The 16593-nt window shown below is 42.3% G+C and overlaps 2 protein-coding genes across 4 annotated transcripts in view; both read right to left on the bottom strand.

The window, feature by feature from the left end:
• The window catches only part of srrm3 (serine/arginine repetitive matrix 3), a 73018-nt gene extending 64974 nt beyond the window's left edge, over positions 1–8044 (bottom strand). Inside the window, exon 1 of the mRNA XM_034889723.1 lies at positions 7812–8044. The gene's annotated coding sequence lies outside the window, so the exon portion shown is untranslated. The remainder of the gene's footprint in view (positions 1–7811) is intronic.
• A 978-nt stretch (positions 8045–9022) lies between these two features.
• The window catches only part of LOC117955309 (carbohydrate-responsive element-binding protein), a 24041-nt gene continuing 16470 nt past the window's right edge, over positions 9023–16593 (bottom strand). Inside the window, exons 11-17 of one of the 3 annotated variants that reach the window (XR_004659009.1) lie at positions 15803–16064; positions 13899–14014; positions 13608–13730; positions 12944–13071; positions 11873–11996; positions 9843–9967; positions 9023–9445 (exon numbers count right to left, since the gene is read on the bottom strand). Coding sequence is in view for 2 of the 3 variants with exons in the window: in XM_034889720.1 (XP_034745611.1) it covers positions 9282–9445; positions 9843–9972; positions 11873–11996; positions 12944–13071; positions 13608–13730; positions 13899–14014; positions 15803–16064 (1047 nt within the window). In the remaining variant the exon portion in view is untranslated. Of the gene's footprint in view, positions 9446–9842; positions 9973–11872; positions 11997–12943; positions 13072–13607; positions 13731–13898; positions 14015–15802; positions 16065–16593 lie in introns of all 3 variants that reach the window. The other 2 variants (XM_034889720.1, XM_034889721.1) reach the window with 2 other exon arrangements.

Below are 16593 nucleotides of genomic sequence, written 5' to 3'. Positions count from 1 at the left end.
TCCAATATCAGGTTTGAAGTCACCGTCTGGGGCTGTGCGTGGCAGACAATGCCTGATAGAGCTTCTAAATAATTCACTATCCACTATCCTTGCCCATATACCTGTGAACTCCCTCTGAGAAGAGGCTAGTCTCCATAGATACATCCACAGGCTGTGGGAGGGGTACAGCCATGTTAGGCTCTCTCAGCGTCTACCTGTACTGATAAATGCTATGGATGAGATTTCACAAACAAGAGATGTTCTCTACATACTGTATGTTGGTCCTGCTTTCTCTTGGTCTGTATCTATTGTGACATGTTTATTTCCCCCAGTTTACCTGGTGCCCGGGCCTATTTGTGTTTGTTAGATTGTTGGTAGTAAAATCAGTTGGTGTGCTATATGAATATGCACAAACAGTGGAATGCCAGCTTATTAAAAAAACCTTACTGGTGCTTTTCGAAAAACAACCCAATCTAACATGTTAAAACTCCAGCTCTGAACAATCTACCACGGCAACGCTGGCTCATTTTATTTCCAATCTTTTCTTTTTCTAGTAACTGCACCGTCACAGTACCAATTCATCCAAAGCTCAGTGAAAGTGTTGAAGCTGATGCCGAGGCCTGTATCAAACAGCTAAAGGTGAAATGTTGGACTTAGAGCAGCCCTGTGAGACCACATAGACGTGGATACATGCAACATTGGGACTTATAGGGCCCATATTATGAAAAAAAAACACTTTTCCTGGGATTTGGGGTGTTATTTTGTGTCTCTGGTGCCTCCACACCCATACAAACTATCCATGGTGATTTGAGTAAGATCCGGTTTCTGAATGTCCTCTGTCTTCAGTCTCCGGGTGAGCTGTCCAACATCTGCACGGCTTTCTACATCACTAGAGACGAGGTGGCTAACCGTAGCATGCTAGATCGTTCTCAATGGAAAACACTGCTCCAACAGCCACTAGTTGACCAGAATCTCCAAATAAACTACTTCCTGTCCTTGTTCTACTCCCTGTCCCTGTTGTGCAGGTATTCCACAAGTGGCCCTGGTCTAGAAGAAGTCTCCCAGCTAATCCTGTCTTGGACTGACCAAAGCTGGAGAAAGAGGTATCTAGCTGATGGGATCTTACCGAGCTACTGAGCATGTGCAGCCCCCACAAAGATAGGATAGAAGGGAGATGTCTCACTCTGGAGCTAAAACAGAGACCTAAACACACAGGGTGAAAACAGGATCTGCAGCAATGTGCAGTACAACAATTTTTTAGACAAAAGTTTCTAGAAAATGAAACCATGGAAACCTATTCTGGTACAACCTCAAAATACAATTATGAACCTGAAAATGAGCAAAACATGGACGCTTTAAGCACATACTGTACAGCACATACACCAATGCATGAAAAATATTCTCCAGGTGAAAAGAAAAACAATATTGCTCTTCCACTAGTTATCTTTGTGTATACAAACAGCGTTTAGGTGGTGTTAAGTGGCCAGTAGTCCAAGTTCCAAGAGAAGGGTAAAGTCGAACTTAAGCTGCTGGAGAAATAGCTCTGAATAATACATATGCTGGCCTTTCTGTTTAACAGGTTATTTATTATTTACTAGGACTGATTTGGTCATAATGCTAATCATCTAGCTGTGGAGGCTTCAGATGGATGATCATTCAATCAGCCACAAACACAGGCATACACTGAGAGAGAGAGAGAGAGAGAGAGAGAGACATCTGTCAATCACTGCGTGCGCGCACACACACAAATACACAAACACACAAACACATGCGCACAATTTTACATAATAATAAAAGGAGAGCATGATTGATCCCCCCCTCCCCCATAGCAGCTGTATGACTTGAACACACACTGCCAATGACACACAAAGGCGGATGTAACCGGGAGCTCCAAACCAAGCACAGGTATAGATTCTACACCGAGGTCAATCTGCCACACGCAGCCTCCAGAACGCTGGCTCCGAGCTGCGGTTAAAGGGAACAAACTGTTATTTTAGGTCTGGCCCGCTCTAAATAGGAGAAGCGCTGCGGCGACTGCAGCAGGCGAGGCTGATACGAATTCCCAGTATGCTCGGCGAAGAAAAGATGGGAAAGGTCAGAGCCCGCATTCATCTTTTCAGCCCCGTATTTGCTCGCAGCATCACCTTTTCCTGTTTCTAATTGTTTTCATTTCTCTGGGGTAAATAGATGGAATCCTGCCACGTGGTGCAGCTCGGCCTCACTCACGCTGAAACCTTTGTCACTCCTGACACACACTCACTGACAATGCTGTTTATCCAGAGCAATTCAAATGCGCTTTATTCAAAAGACTGTACGTGATCCAAATAAACGCTAGTACGACTGCCCATGATTTACACAGACCATATGAACTGCAAGCTGATGCTAGTGGGGGATTAGATTAGTTTAGCCCTGAAAAAAACTGTTTAATGGGAGAGAGAGAGAGAGAGAGAGAGAGAGAGAGAGAGAGAGAGAGAGGGTTAGTAATTCACCAAACAAGCCATTTATGAGGCTCTGTTTCTCATTTCCTGAGAGAGAGCTTCTCCCCGAGTCATCATCTTATCTCTGCCCAATCCTCTCCACCCCCCCCCCCCACCCACTCAGGATTATGGCAGCTGAGAGGATCACTTCTCACTCACTCTTTTGCTTTATCTACAGAATCTACTGCCGCAACCAGATTCAGGAGGTTACAAAAACCATTTCCTGCGCAGCAAAGACCTGTCTTCACCGCATGTGCGTGTGTGTGTGTGTGTGTGTGTGTGTGTGTATTAGTTTTCTGGAGTCAGCACAGCAGATGCTTTTGTGTTGAGGGTGTGCAGCTGCTCTCACTGTGCCTCTCTCCATTCTTCTCACCCTCACACCAACACACGCATGCACACACACACACACACACACACACACACACACACACAGCGCTCCCTCCTGAAAAGTACACCGGGATCACCTAATGGAACTAGACACTGATCCCCTCCATTATTCATGAGTTGATCGGGAGCAGCTACATGAGCACCCTAATGCGCTGTAAATTCCTAACACAGCGTTCTCCTCACATGGACGCTCTTTCTCTGCATACTCCTGCGACTTCGTTCTTCGTTCTCTGGTGTCACGCAGAAGACACCATGCAGCCTATGACATCATTCTCAAATTGTGAGGGGGGATAAAAGCTCAGGGATGGACAGAGTGAGTGCAGGAATAAAAATGAAGCATTTTTACTGTTCTTCCTCCCGCCCCACCCCTCTTTGTGTCAGTGTCTCCTCCCTCCTCTGTCTCTCTCTCTCTCTCTTCCATCCCCTTCACATCTCCTCTAAGGAAGAACTTCAAAGCAGCTCTGAAGTCGGTGGGATAGAGGAAGAGGATACCAAGGGACGGACACACACACACACAAACACACACACACGATGGCTAACAAGCAGTCAAACAGTGCCCTTTGAGCAGTAACTGGGTGACAGCTTCAAACAGGCTGAACTGGAACAGAGGGCGGCCGTTTCTCATGACTGTATTGACTTCAATAACTCGGTATTTACATGCCTGTTGCATCACACATCTCTTACTCTCTCTCACACACACACCGGCATGAACGTCCATGCACGCAAACTCCAGACGTAATAGAAAAAACTAATAAAAAGGAAAGTAATGGTTTTAATGCGGCTAATACTTATATGAGTAATAGTAGATCTGAGTAACCTAGTGAATAAAACATTTTCTTATTTAACTATCACCAGCGTGCAAGGTATAAAGTTCATTAGAAACAGCCTCCAACACCACGAAAACAAAAGAAGAATTGCGTTGAATAATTCAGTTTTCAGTCCTTATGTAAAGTTTGTGTGTTGTTTTGCTGCTTCTTGATGAGGATGAATCCGAGGCTTTGATCAGGGGATGAAGGGAATCTTAAATGCTTTGTACGCTGGGAGGCGGACCTCAAACCTAAAGTTACATTACAGACCCACAGGATTAAAATCCAAACTGCGTGAAGAAAAACATAATCACCTTAGAAGGAAGAGTGTGATTTCAAAAGCGACACAGGAGGAAGAAGGTCTCTGAACAGATGAGCTGACACTAATCTTGGCATCTTAGTCCCCATACAGGAGATCTCATTTGGTTATCCAGATGACTTCTACCCTATAGTATACACAGTGAGACGCTGAGGGAGCGATGTGAGGAAAATATCCTGTGTTAGCAGAAATGGACAGGTGCAAACCCATGCAAACACAACTGGGAGTAAGTTATTAGGAGTTATGTTCACACACATCCACCAATCTGCCCGAGAATCATCACGTAGACCAGTAACCTTTAGAGACCGGGCCTCCCGCTGGACTTTACACCCATGTAAAAATAACAGTTAGAGCAGAAAGCTAAGGATTCTGTCTTTCCTCACGCTGTACGGGGGGATGGCGCTGTCACGTTACACCAATCTAATGCAAGACACGTTAAAAAACTAAAACATGACTAGTTCAAATAACCTATGTAGTGTTTAGAAATAGTCTGTTCATCTTTCTAGAGCTTTAGAAATCGGTTGGTTTTTATTTTGGTAACTTTAAAGGAAACACAATTTCAATACTTATATTAACATGGTGAAAGAGAGAGAGAGAGAGAGAGAGAGAGAGATAGAGAGAGAGATAGAAAGAGAAAGACAGAGAGAGACAGAGAGAGAAACAGAGACAGAGAGACAGAGAGAGAAAGAGAGGCAGGGAGAGAGAGAGAAAAAGAAATAGAGAGACAGAGAGCGAGAAAGACAGACAGACAGAGACAGAGAGAGAGAGAGAAAGAGAGAGAGACACAGAGACATAGAGACACAGAGAGAGAAAGAGAGAGAGACAAAGAGACACAGAGAGAGAGAGACAGAGAGACAAAGAGGGAGAGACAGTTGCTTATATGTAAGTTTGTTCTTATGCTCTGGCAACAAAGAAGTATTTTTTGTCATGCATATAAAGCAAGAGACAGAGACAGTGACAGAGAGACAGAGAGACAGAGACAGAGACAGAGACAGAGAGAATGTGTTAAAAATGGATGTGCTTCTACGTTGGAAGAGTGGCGTGCTATTTTGTCAGCCTGAGCGCTGTGACAAGGGCCCTGCTGTGAAGCTTTTTTTGTGTGTGTGCTCCAACACCCCACAAGCAACAACCAGTGCAGTGTGTGCTGGGTATCGATCCAGATCAGACCAGGGTCTTCAAGTACAACACGGCTGCAGTTTACAGCCTCAGGGTCTCTCCAGTATTGGCTGGCTCTCGGAAGCTACAGTAATACTTATATATATATAGGCTTCAGCAGTCCGACTTCTGGTTTAAGTGGGTATATCTTCCAAAGTTAGTCTTGTTTTAGTCTCAATGTTCTCTCTTTTTGTACAAAAAACAATTACTTTGGAAAACACAGACTTTTGATACTCAGCAAACATTTTTACACAGATCTGTGATTTTGTCCCCATGATGAAAGGATCTTTAAATGGCCAGCCTAAACAGGAGGGATGATTACAGCAAGCAAAACCTCTGTCCCTGTTCATGGGGTCATAGGGGCACCGGACTATTGTTAAAAGGCAGACTTAAAAGGTGGTGGACCTGTCCTTTAACCTATAGTAAGTAACTTTAAGGACAGACTTGTAAACACTGTCCTTAAAGCGTGACTCTAGTGTACCAAAGGGATTGGAATGATGACGGGATCACGACATTGTTTCCTTCAGGCAGCCATGTTGCAATAGTCAGGCCTGTCTGCAGCATTTTATCTGATTTCCGGTACACTGGTATTTGTTGACCATGTTTTAGAGGGATAATAGCAGGACGCAATTTAATAACACATACTTATTTACTTTGTCAATGCATCGTTGCGACCTCGTCATTATCGTACCCATCACACATAAACACGCTGACTAAATAATGAGAAAATCAGTAGGAGGAACAAAATCCAATATGGTGAAGACATACTGACATATTTAAGCTTTTTTTAGTATTGTGAATGAAATGCTTCAAATGTATTTGTAATAAATGCTGAGGGGGTCTAACTTCCCACTGGTGCTGGTGCTCCAATCACTGTGAGACGTTTGCTTCAAAAACGGCACAAAACACAACATCCTTGATGGAGGCTTCAAATCCACTCCACCCACATAAAACAGCAGTAAAACTTTGCTCTTTAGCTAGAAATACTCCCTTGGTGCCCTTTGATTTGAGACAGGAACACACACTGACGAGCCTTTTAAATAAAACATAAAGGAATCACCACCTGCAGTGATGCCGTGCAGCCCGGCTACGTCCTCAAACCGCCAACTCAAGTGCAGTTTCAGGCTGATTTGTTGCAAAATCCCAGTCTGTTTGGCATGACTTTCTTTGAATAAGCAGAGACATCCCTGCTGTGCTCTCATATTACAGGAACTGGTATGTTTGTGTAGAAACAAAACACACACACACAAACACACACACACACACACCATCACACCATCACACCACATTGACAGGCTATTAGTACTTGCCAGAAACACTTCAGCCTGATCAAAAACTACATCTCCATCCTTCCTCTGTCCCCTGTCCTTCTCCACCCCCCTCTCGAGGTTTCACCAACAGCAGCTTTGTCCTTCAGGAGAGCTGAAGAAGAAGGAAGTAGGACAGGAGGAGGAGCAGTGTGTGTGTGTGTCTGTCTGTCAGGTGGGTGAGAGAAGAGGAGAACGCAGGGAGGCATGCACTCGGCTGGGTACCCAATCCAGACACAGTGAAGACAATGACACTCTCAGCTGCCTCGAAGAGGACATCAACATCACCAAAACAATGTGTGTGGGTCTTAAAACAGGCCCAGTGAGCGGATAGTATTTTGGTAAATTGACCCTTCCACTAGATTGACACAGCACATGACCTAGGTTGATAAAACTCCTCAATCTACATCACCTCACAACTACTAACAGTCACTCATAAAGAGTTCAGTGCAAATCCGTAAACTGCCCAGCTCATGATAATTAACCCTTGTGTTGTCCTCTGCTAAAAAAACGGACAAAAATCGGACATTTTTATCCCTTTTTCAGACTTTTTGTTAGTTTTCACCACCTTACTACCACTGGTTTTACACTTCTTTTTGGAATTCATGGTCGATAACCCTCATTTACATAGACTTGTACCTAATATTTGAGTTAAAAAAGCATATATTATGAATTATCTTGACTGATGGTTAAGATCAGAGAAATAAAGTGATCAACTGTAATTGCAAAGAGGGTTGTAAGGAATCCAATCCATTTTTGGGGTGGTAATTTGGTTTAAAAGAAACCCATATTTCAGATATAGTCATTTTTTAAAGGGTCAGGTTTGACCCAGGACAACAGGAGGATTAAGCATGTCTGTGAACAAACTCTCCACCAAATAGTTTCTGAGGGAATCTGTTCCAAACACCTAACATCCCCATATTAACAAGGTGCATAAATAGCATTAACTGCCGTGTGGAGGCGGGTTTTCCCGACAGAAATGGGGGCAGAACACGAGAGCAGTGCCGGGGGTGACCAATGCCCCGCAGCCAGGACGGAGGCAGCAGAGAAACAGCAGCTGGTCACGGCGTAGCAACGGAAACCGACGAGTTATAAAACACCACCATCTGCACAGCGAGGAGCGGCTGCCCGGCGGAGGCACGGTCTCCGTCACCGCCCGTCGGTACTTTAGCACCCCCGGTTCGCTCTAATAAACCGGCCACAGGGTGAAAATGTATGCGACGCCATACACAGAACAAGAAGCGAACGTAAACACCGCTTCTCACACAGTATTTCTTTATGAACCTGGACGGGGAGGGGAGCTTATCTTCTTCAGAGAAGCCCGTTAGTATCCCTACTTCCACCAACTTCATCCGATATAAGCTTCTTCGAAAACTCTTACCTTTTCTGCAGTCTTTGGCCTCGTTGGTCTCGGCGTTTGTGGCGGATATGTTTCTGTATTTTCTGTATCGGGGACGTGGCTCGGTCTTCCGTCCCTCTTCCTCAGCGCTTAGCTAGCCCGCTGCCTGTGCTCGGCTCGCGGTGCTGAACATGGTGCTGAAGTGGACAGCGCACCGAGGAGAGCTGGGAACAAAAAGCCCACACTGCGCCTCTTCGGGCCCGCCAGCAGCACAGCGCCCCCTGGCTGCCCGGAGGAGTGTCTGCCGCCAACAACGAAACGGCGTCAACTGCACTGGGATAGCGCCACCTAGTGTGTAGAGTCTACATTTTTTTTATTTTTACTGTGGACTACTTGAGTCCTAAGCGGCGGCCACAGTGGGGCAGTTACCTCTCTATATTATCACTTTAAAGGCTCTCACGGAAGCCATTTTGTCATGTCGCAGTAGGAAAAGTATACTGTCTATGAAAAGCACAGGTGTAAATAATGAAGTTAGTGATGACCGAGTTCCATCTAGCTCCTTAATGTGCATGCTGGCTCATTGCTGGATAGAACATGGCCATCGTTCATGTTAGTAGAAAGACCAGCTGACAAAGATGGCTGCTGTTAAAAGACCTCAGTGCATTCAGGAATGGTCTTCTATAAAGTGTGTGCTGTGTGAGTTTATTGTGCCTGTGGTGTGGAAGCTGTGATAATAAATTATTATTTTTGTTTCTTTTCTAAACATAATTAAATTCTAGTACAGGCTTTTGATATAACTCAGAGTTTGGTTAACATTTTCCTTGTTTTAAGGTCCAATGTTTCTTGGTATGATTTAGTACTGCAGAATTGAAAGACTCAAAGCAGACATTCCTTCTATTCTGACGTATAAAGAACAGGTGATAGTATAATTGTACTATCTTTCATTCTCTTTTTTTTAATATTTCACCCTCTGGACCCTGGAGCCCTGGTGGTCTGCTAACTCCGCTTTGAGAACCATAAAAATTAACTCTGAAGTAACCCCTGCCATCTAAACCTATTCATTTAGTCTAATACTGGAACTGGTGTGTGTTGCCCAAATCAGCGGAAGGTGACGAAAGCCATTTGCATCGAGCCAATGTCAGTAATTAAGGCAACAGTAAATTATACACAGAAATGATAACTGATATTTGAAAGGAATTGACAATATTATAATATATATAACTACTGCTTCACCAAAGAGTTTGAGGCTTACGAATAACACAAGTGTTTAGTCCAACTACATTAAGCATTTTTCAGAATTTAAGCATAGATCACAAATTGTTTTAGGTGTACTGGAATACATTCTTTATGCAGCTGGTGAGTTTAATAGGAATGTGATTATGCAATTATTAAAGTCTCAGGGCTGAGTGTAGAGTCTATTTTGAATCATTGCACAGGCTCTCCTCTGACTTGTGGTCTCGTGTGCATCACGGTGGATTCCAGTTCACTTTCCAATGAGTCTGTTCTTCGCAGTCACATGGGGTGTACATTGTCCCGAGGGGCGGGCTGTGAGGAGTGGTCCAGGGCAGCAGCGGGGTTGCCCTGGGTGACAGCGAGGGTGGCCTGCTCCGGCAGGAGGCTGGGGTCTGTCAGGATGGCCGTGGTGGTACTCAGGAGACGGAGTGAACTCAGAACCACTGATGGGACACACAGAGAACCACAAACACAGATTACAGCTAACGTACAGCTAAATCCTATCAAACTAGGGATGTTTGCTGTAGGTTCTGCATAGAGCTGCAAAGATGAATCAAATAACTCTAAACTATTAAATTATTGTTTACTATTTTGATAAACGGTTTGAGTCCCGGTTTTTTATAAAAAAAAAAAAAAAGTTCTGATTCCAGCTTCTTCGATTTGAACATTTTGTAGTTTCTTCACTACTTTATGAAATGAAATAAAAACAAATTGAGTTGTGGACAAAACAAGACGTATGATGATGTAATCTTTGGCTTTTGGTAAACACTGATCGTCATTTTTCATCATTTTCTGAAATCTTTTAGAGCAAACCACCGATAGCCGTGGTTCTGCACTCACTGGGTCTCAGGGCGGGCAGGGAACAGTGCTGGTCCAGCCAGGACAGAGTGGACCGACACAGGTCCTCCACACTGGCAGTGGAGACCATTCCATTATAGGACTCAAACAGCGGCTCGATGATGATGCTGAACTGACACGGAGTTGAGGAAAGAAGTGGTGTGAAAGTGACACACTAGTATTAACATATTAGTAGTAACATATTAAGCGATGGATAGTATCTCAAAGGATCTCCATGGAAAAGTGCTTTATAATGTTCATAGGCTGGTGTTATTCTATAGCTTCCTTGTTGTCAACAAACCCCCCCCCCCCCAAAAAAAAACAACAAATTCCAACGATCCATTAGTCTGTCTTTCAATACTTACTGACTCCCATATTCTCAGTCCCAGTCCCCTTTAGTAGAAAGTATCTGTGGGTCTACACCAATCACATTCTCCACATGAAATAATGTATAAATACATAAAATCCATTTACTATACATGGAGCTGAAAAGAAGGAAAACACATACATATATATATGTATATAGTAATAATAATAATAACATCCTTAATCTTTTCTTATCTTGTATTATATATTAGATGGATGTTGATTTCTGAATAAATAAATGCTAATGTCATTCAAAAAGGAGTAAATAGTGAATTTGTTAGGTATGGTTTTAAACTGTAGAATAACAGACATGGGATGCGCTGGTGAGTATTTACAGCAGACCAGGGTCAAAATAAACTAAGGAGAAGGAACATGGCACCAATAACAATAAGAAAAATATATGATGTAATATCACCAGACTTGTCCTTTAGGTTATGTCCCTCATAACACTGTAAGTGATTGGCTCATTGTTTTGGAAGCTGCAGCAAACTAGTGGTCGACTAAAACCAAAATAAGTCAGCTCTCAACGTTGAATAGCACAGTAGAGGCGAAAACATGAGTCAAATATACACTAACTGTTGCCATCTTGACTCTATGTGAAGAGTAAAGATTCTCTTGGAGATCTTTGTTTTCAATTCATTAAATCAGCAGTTAGATAAATGCACAATCTCCAGAGCGACCATTGCAGATACCTTAATATTCATGGAAAGAAAACACCCTCAAGGTGTTTTTGTGCAGCACACAAAAAGGATGAAATGTTAATCTAATGTTTGTATCTTTCCTGCAAGATAAGGGCGGCAGTAACGGATTGGGTGATCAGTGGGAAAGAGTTGGGGATTAATATTACTTTTTTATACAACTAGCATATGCCACACAGCCATTTATTCTCCCTGATTACACTGAGACACCCCCAGATGTACTGTTAAAACTACATTAGCATATCTAGATATTTACAAAGACCAGGTTTTAGTCACTTACCATATGTACTGCACCAAAGTGAGAGCTACATTTCCCTGCCAAACAGTATCTTTCCAGGCTGGCATAACGCTTTAATTAGTTCATTTGGATTTACAGAAAAAAATTTAGGAAAAATAAAAACATTTGAGATTTCTCCAAAGCGACGAAGAATCCAGTTGATGCTGCCTCCAAAGTACTTACACACAGGAATAGATGGCTACATTTAGTACTCTACCCATTTCCTATGCAGAGTACGTCCTTTTTTAGAGTTTGTGATTATGGCAGTGTTATGTTTTTTAAAAGTCCCATGACATGGTGCTGTTTAGGCCTTTGTGGTCCCCTAAAACTGTACCTGAAGTCTCTTTATATAGACCTTAGTGGTCCCTAATACAGTATCGGAAGTCTCTTTTATATAGACCTTAGTGGTCCCTAATACTGTATCTGAAGTCTCTTTATATATTTTCTTATTCTTATTCTTATGACCTCATAAGGGGCAAGATTCCAGATCGGCCCATCTGAGCTTCTAGTTTCTCAAAGCCAGAGCAGGATTCCCAGGGCTCGGTTTACACCATTATCACAATTTTTTTGCCACTGGGGGGCCATAGGCAGGCTGGGGAAACTTATATTAATGTTAAAAAAAAAATAAAGTGAAATTGTCATGCCATAGGACCTTTAATGAACTTCTTGCCGATTTCCATTCATAAGGATACGATCCAGAACTTCCAGTTTCGCAGCGTCTGTGCCTGGACGTACTCTCGGAACCTCTGCCTCATGTGGTCAAAGCGCTGTCGTGTGATTGGCACACCGGTGGCTGGAAGCTGCTGCTGGCACGCACTGCATCAACAGACACGCAGAGTCAACACAGCAGGGCATCTTCATCAGCAGGGACAGACCAATACGTGATATTAAAGGCTAGGGTCACAATCACTGGTTAGGGGCCCATAAACTGAACAATAACATCAAATAGAGCAATTATATCATTCAGTTCAAAAACAGAGCAAAGAAATCAATACTGGTGTTGTGTTGGTATTGGAAGATCTGAAAGCTATAAGATCTGCTATATTTGCACATCTATTGTGGCTTGCATAGTGTAATTTCACACACCCATGTTAAAGTTGATTAAAAAGAGGAATTAAAAAAAAACATCTTTTAGAAATTGATCTTAATGCCTTCATTTAAAAAACGTTGGAAAATCAAACCTTTTAAGGACACCAATTTTCAATGTTTTAATTAGCATGGTGTTATTTCAGTTAGCCTAATAGCTGGTTTGATTTGCATTGAGTTATAATTTTATGGAAAGTTCCCCATGCCCACAGTATCTCTATGTATGTTGAAGGGTATGTGATGATTGATGATGACTTTATTCATTCACAAAGAAAACTGGTGTCATTAAAAGGTTGGGTTTTCCTAAATTGTTCGAACAAAGGCATAAATGATTAATGCATCCAATCCTAATGAACATGCATAAACTCACATAACACACTCCTATAATAACAAGTCCCGGGTGGCTTTTGTAATCAAATTTTTTTAAATTATTTTTATATATTTAAGAAACACAAACAGTGACAAAAAATTACAAAAAATACACTGAGACAGAGAACGCGTCACAGGGCCCAAAAAATTAAAATAAATATAAATTAAGTAAAGTTATTTTTTCTTTTTAGACAGAGAGGAAAGACGGGAGGGAGGGAGACAAAACACAGAAACAGAGACACACACACACACACGTGCACACGCACACACACGTGCACACGCACACACACCGCTGCTAAAAGTCTCACTTGATGGCCGAGTTGAGGAGCTGGATCTCCTCTCGGAGTCTCTGGGCCTCGTCGTGCAGCTGAGCTCTCTCCTGCTGCATCTTCCCGATGTACTCGGCCGTCTTCTGCAGCGTGGTGGCTTTGCTGATCTGGGCCAGCGGACAGAGGGCAACACGCATCAGCAATGCACCCCCAGTTCCTCACAAATATTCAAAGTTACGGCTGCACATTATGAGAAAAATATGTGATTCGCAATAACGTTGTTGAATATCGGGATGACGATATTACTTAAATAAACAAATAGTGAAGCGTACTCAGTTCTGCATTTTCTGCTGCTTCCAGCATTCTGCTAAACACAACACTGCTTGTTGAATTTCACACAGGGAAATCATTTCCAACATTATTTTATTGAACATGGAATTAAATATATAAAAGGCACCACTAAAAAAAGAATGACAGTTACATTTATAAAATGTGTTCTTCTGATTAAAAACCTGAGTGTATTTCGCCATACATCGCGATGTGTATTGCGCCAGTTAATATTGCAATAACAATTAAAAAAACTGATATAGAGCCCTAACTCCAAATGTCTGTGGTCGGTTTCCTAGCTGCGTTTACATCTGTTATAGTCATCAACTCAACTTTGGCCATGCTGATCTATCTCTAAGGCGTTTTCTCCCCGTACCTTTATGCTTGGCTGAGAGCTGAGGGTTGTCACCAGGTTATGTAACGTGTCGAAACCCAGTTTGATGTTGAAGCGCCTCTTCTGCTCAGCTGAGATGTGCGTTATCCTCCTGGTCTCTGTCTGCTGCAGATCGACACATCAAACTTTCACTTGTCACTTATTTAGCACTTAACAAGATGATAACAAATCTCCTGCTGTGCTGTATGAAAGTATATATATCTATATAGTATATATACTGTATATGTACAGAATATGCAGTATATGTAGATGAAATGAGACAATGTGTCCTACCTTACTTGATTCTACCTTTCCCTGTACTGAGAAGCATGAGTGTGGGGACTCGGGGGTGGAGGTCTTATCTAAAGGGTTTGCTGGTGACGCTGGGCCTGGATGTCCTGGGAAAGTCACTAAGAGAAACAGAGATAACAAAATATCTCTACATGCACACACGTTATCGACAAATCCTCTCAACCAAAAATCGATTCTTTTTGGTCAATACTGAAATATCCCAATTATTAATTGACTTGACTGAAAGATGTTGCAATAATAGAATAAAAAAAAGAAAGTAGAAGAGAGACAACAAACTAACATTGAAAGCACCTTATCCTCTTCTAAATCTAGTTTATACTGAATATTCAGCACGTTGTTACAACTAATCAGACAACTCAATTTGTGAGTAATGTATGAAAAAAACATAAAGGGGGGAACGGGGAAACTACATTGAGAAAAGGTAATGACAGCCAAAAACAAATAAAAATACATTTCAAGTCAATGCTTTATCCACTGAGTCCGATCCTGTTCTAACTTTTCCAGATAAAATAGAGAGTTTACTTGCAAAACGTAATGTGCAAAATAATTATTTTTCTGGATTTTATCTTTGGGAGACACTCGGCATACTTGCATATATTTTAGTGTACATTTTTACAACAAGCTTTATTTGATCAACGTTTTTGCTAGACACCCCTACCTCAGGCTATACATGGAATGCTGTTATGTACTTAGGATCCAAAAACAGGTATGACTGTTTCCACTGTCCACACACTGTCCCCACGCTGTTCCCACACTGTCCACACACTGTCCCCCCGCTGTTCCCACACTGTCCCCACACTGTCCACACACTGTCCCCACGCTGTTCCCACACTGTCCCCACACTGTCCACACACTGTCCACACACTGTCCACACACTGCCCAGCGTCTAATGTGGAGTAAACTGTTGTTTTTATAAAAGTTGTGAGTGCTTTTTTAAACTGCTGACTTTCTTTCTGCTGCTCAGGGCGTCTTTTTAAAGTTGAAAAAAGTTCTACTTTTCTGAGAAAAAAACCTGCCCTACGTCAAGTGCTCTTTTAACAGCTGACCACTGACAAGCGCAGAAGCCGCAGCTGTCTTTTCCATAGCAACTAGGTTGTTTTGTGACTACAAAAGCATCCTAGACAACTTTTTGTTGTCAAGAAATACGCCTAAATGTACTCCGCCAAAGTTACAGAAAGAAAAGGTGTGATCAGATGGGGATTGTTAGCAGGATTGTAATTTGAAGGCTTGTTGCTGGAACTATTTCGGGGTATAAAACACACCCATTCATGTGCTACACATTAGTATTTTGCTACTGCATATTTTCTTATTGCACAGGACCTTTGCCTATGTTGTCCTCGCATGATCCATGCCTGTTACCATTATACCACATAAAGTGCCAGACTTAGCTGCATTCCCTTAAACATTTACATGACCAGATGCCTGCTAAAGCTCACCAAAGTATGCTAGCATATTCATATGTTGATGTCAAAGTTCTCCAGGGCTGCACAATACGAGGCAAATATGCTATATGCAATATTGTTGTTGAATATTGTGATTACTATTTTAAAGGTGCTCACGATAAATTAACATATATTTAGTTTACTTAAATTTAGTGTACTTCTTCAAGTACATGGAACATGTTGCTTGTTGAATTTAAAACAAACAGAAGGAAATCCTTTACAACATTTTCCTACTGATATTCTTTTTCCGAAAAATCTCTTGAGTGTCTTTCGCGATGGTATTATTGCACCAGTTGATGTCACAATGACGATATCACCAGGTTTCCTTGAATCTCCCCGAGGCGTTTTACATTTTCTCGACAACGGCCATCTTATCACTCACCAATTTAAATAAGATGCGACCCCTAATTGTGATGTGGTTTTTACTTCAGTGCTCATTCAGACCTGATAGGCTGCCCCTGTCGGTGCTGTAGAGCTGGACCGGAGACAGTTTCTCGGTCTTGGGAATGAGGAGGGCTGGGCCGGTGTGTGTGGCGCTGTGGCTGAGCAGGGCCGACACCGCCAAGCCTCTGGAGGTGCTGACGTGGGGGCCGCTGGGACCCGGGGGGGCACTCTGGCTGTGCAGAGGAGTCAACACTGCAGGCCACGCGGCGCCTTGCTGCAGCTGCGATGAAGCTCCCCCAACACGCGTGCTGCTGCTTGACTGCTACACAACACACAAAGAAGCAGAACGATTAGCACAACCTGAAATATCACAATATTTTTGATCAAATATTACTATTGCGACAATATTTAGACTTGTGCCTTTACAAAATATTTACACAATTAAATTTGAGAGAAATAATCATGGTGGTCATGATCTAATGACTGGGTAAAGGTAGATAAAATAACAAATATAGTAAAGAACCGTCTGGTGAGTTCAGAAAATGACATCACTTTACTGTTTTGCAGCTTTTAAAACAAGGAAAAGACAACACTTGTCATATTGTGTTATTATGATATCCAAAATGTAAGATGATAGCCAGCCTCATATGTCGAAATCAATATATTACCAAGTCCTTTTAAAACAATCTATTTTTCCTTTTCTCCTGACCTTTTAAAACCCAATATGTTTGACAGGGTTTCATTTATAACCCTTCACTTTGCCACAAACTGGGCTTGCACAGTTGATGAATGGCATTCTACAAACAAATGTGTGTGTGTGTGTGTGTGTGTGTGTGGGGGGGGGGGGGGGG

The sequence above is a fragment of the Etheostoma cragini genome, chromosome 13 (assembly GCF_013103735.1).
Source record: "Etheostoma cragini isolate CJK2018 chromosome 13, CSU_Ecrag_1.0, whole genome shotgun sequence".
NCBI lineage: Eukaryota > Metazoa > Chordata > Actinopteri > Perciformes > Percidae > Etheostoma > Etheostoma cragini.
The sequence above is the reverse complement of the archived record's forward strand: the minus strand, read 5'-3'. Positions and strand labels throughout refer to the sequence as shown.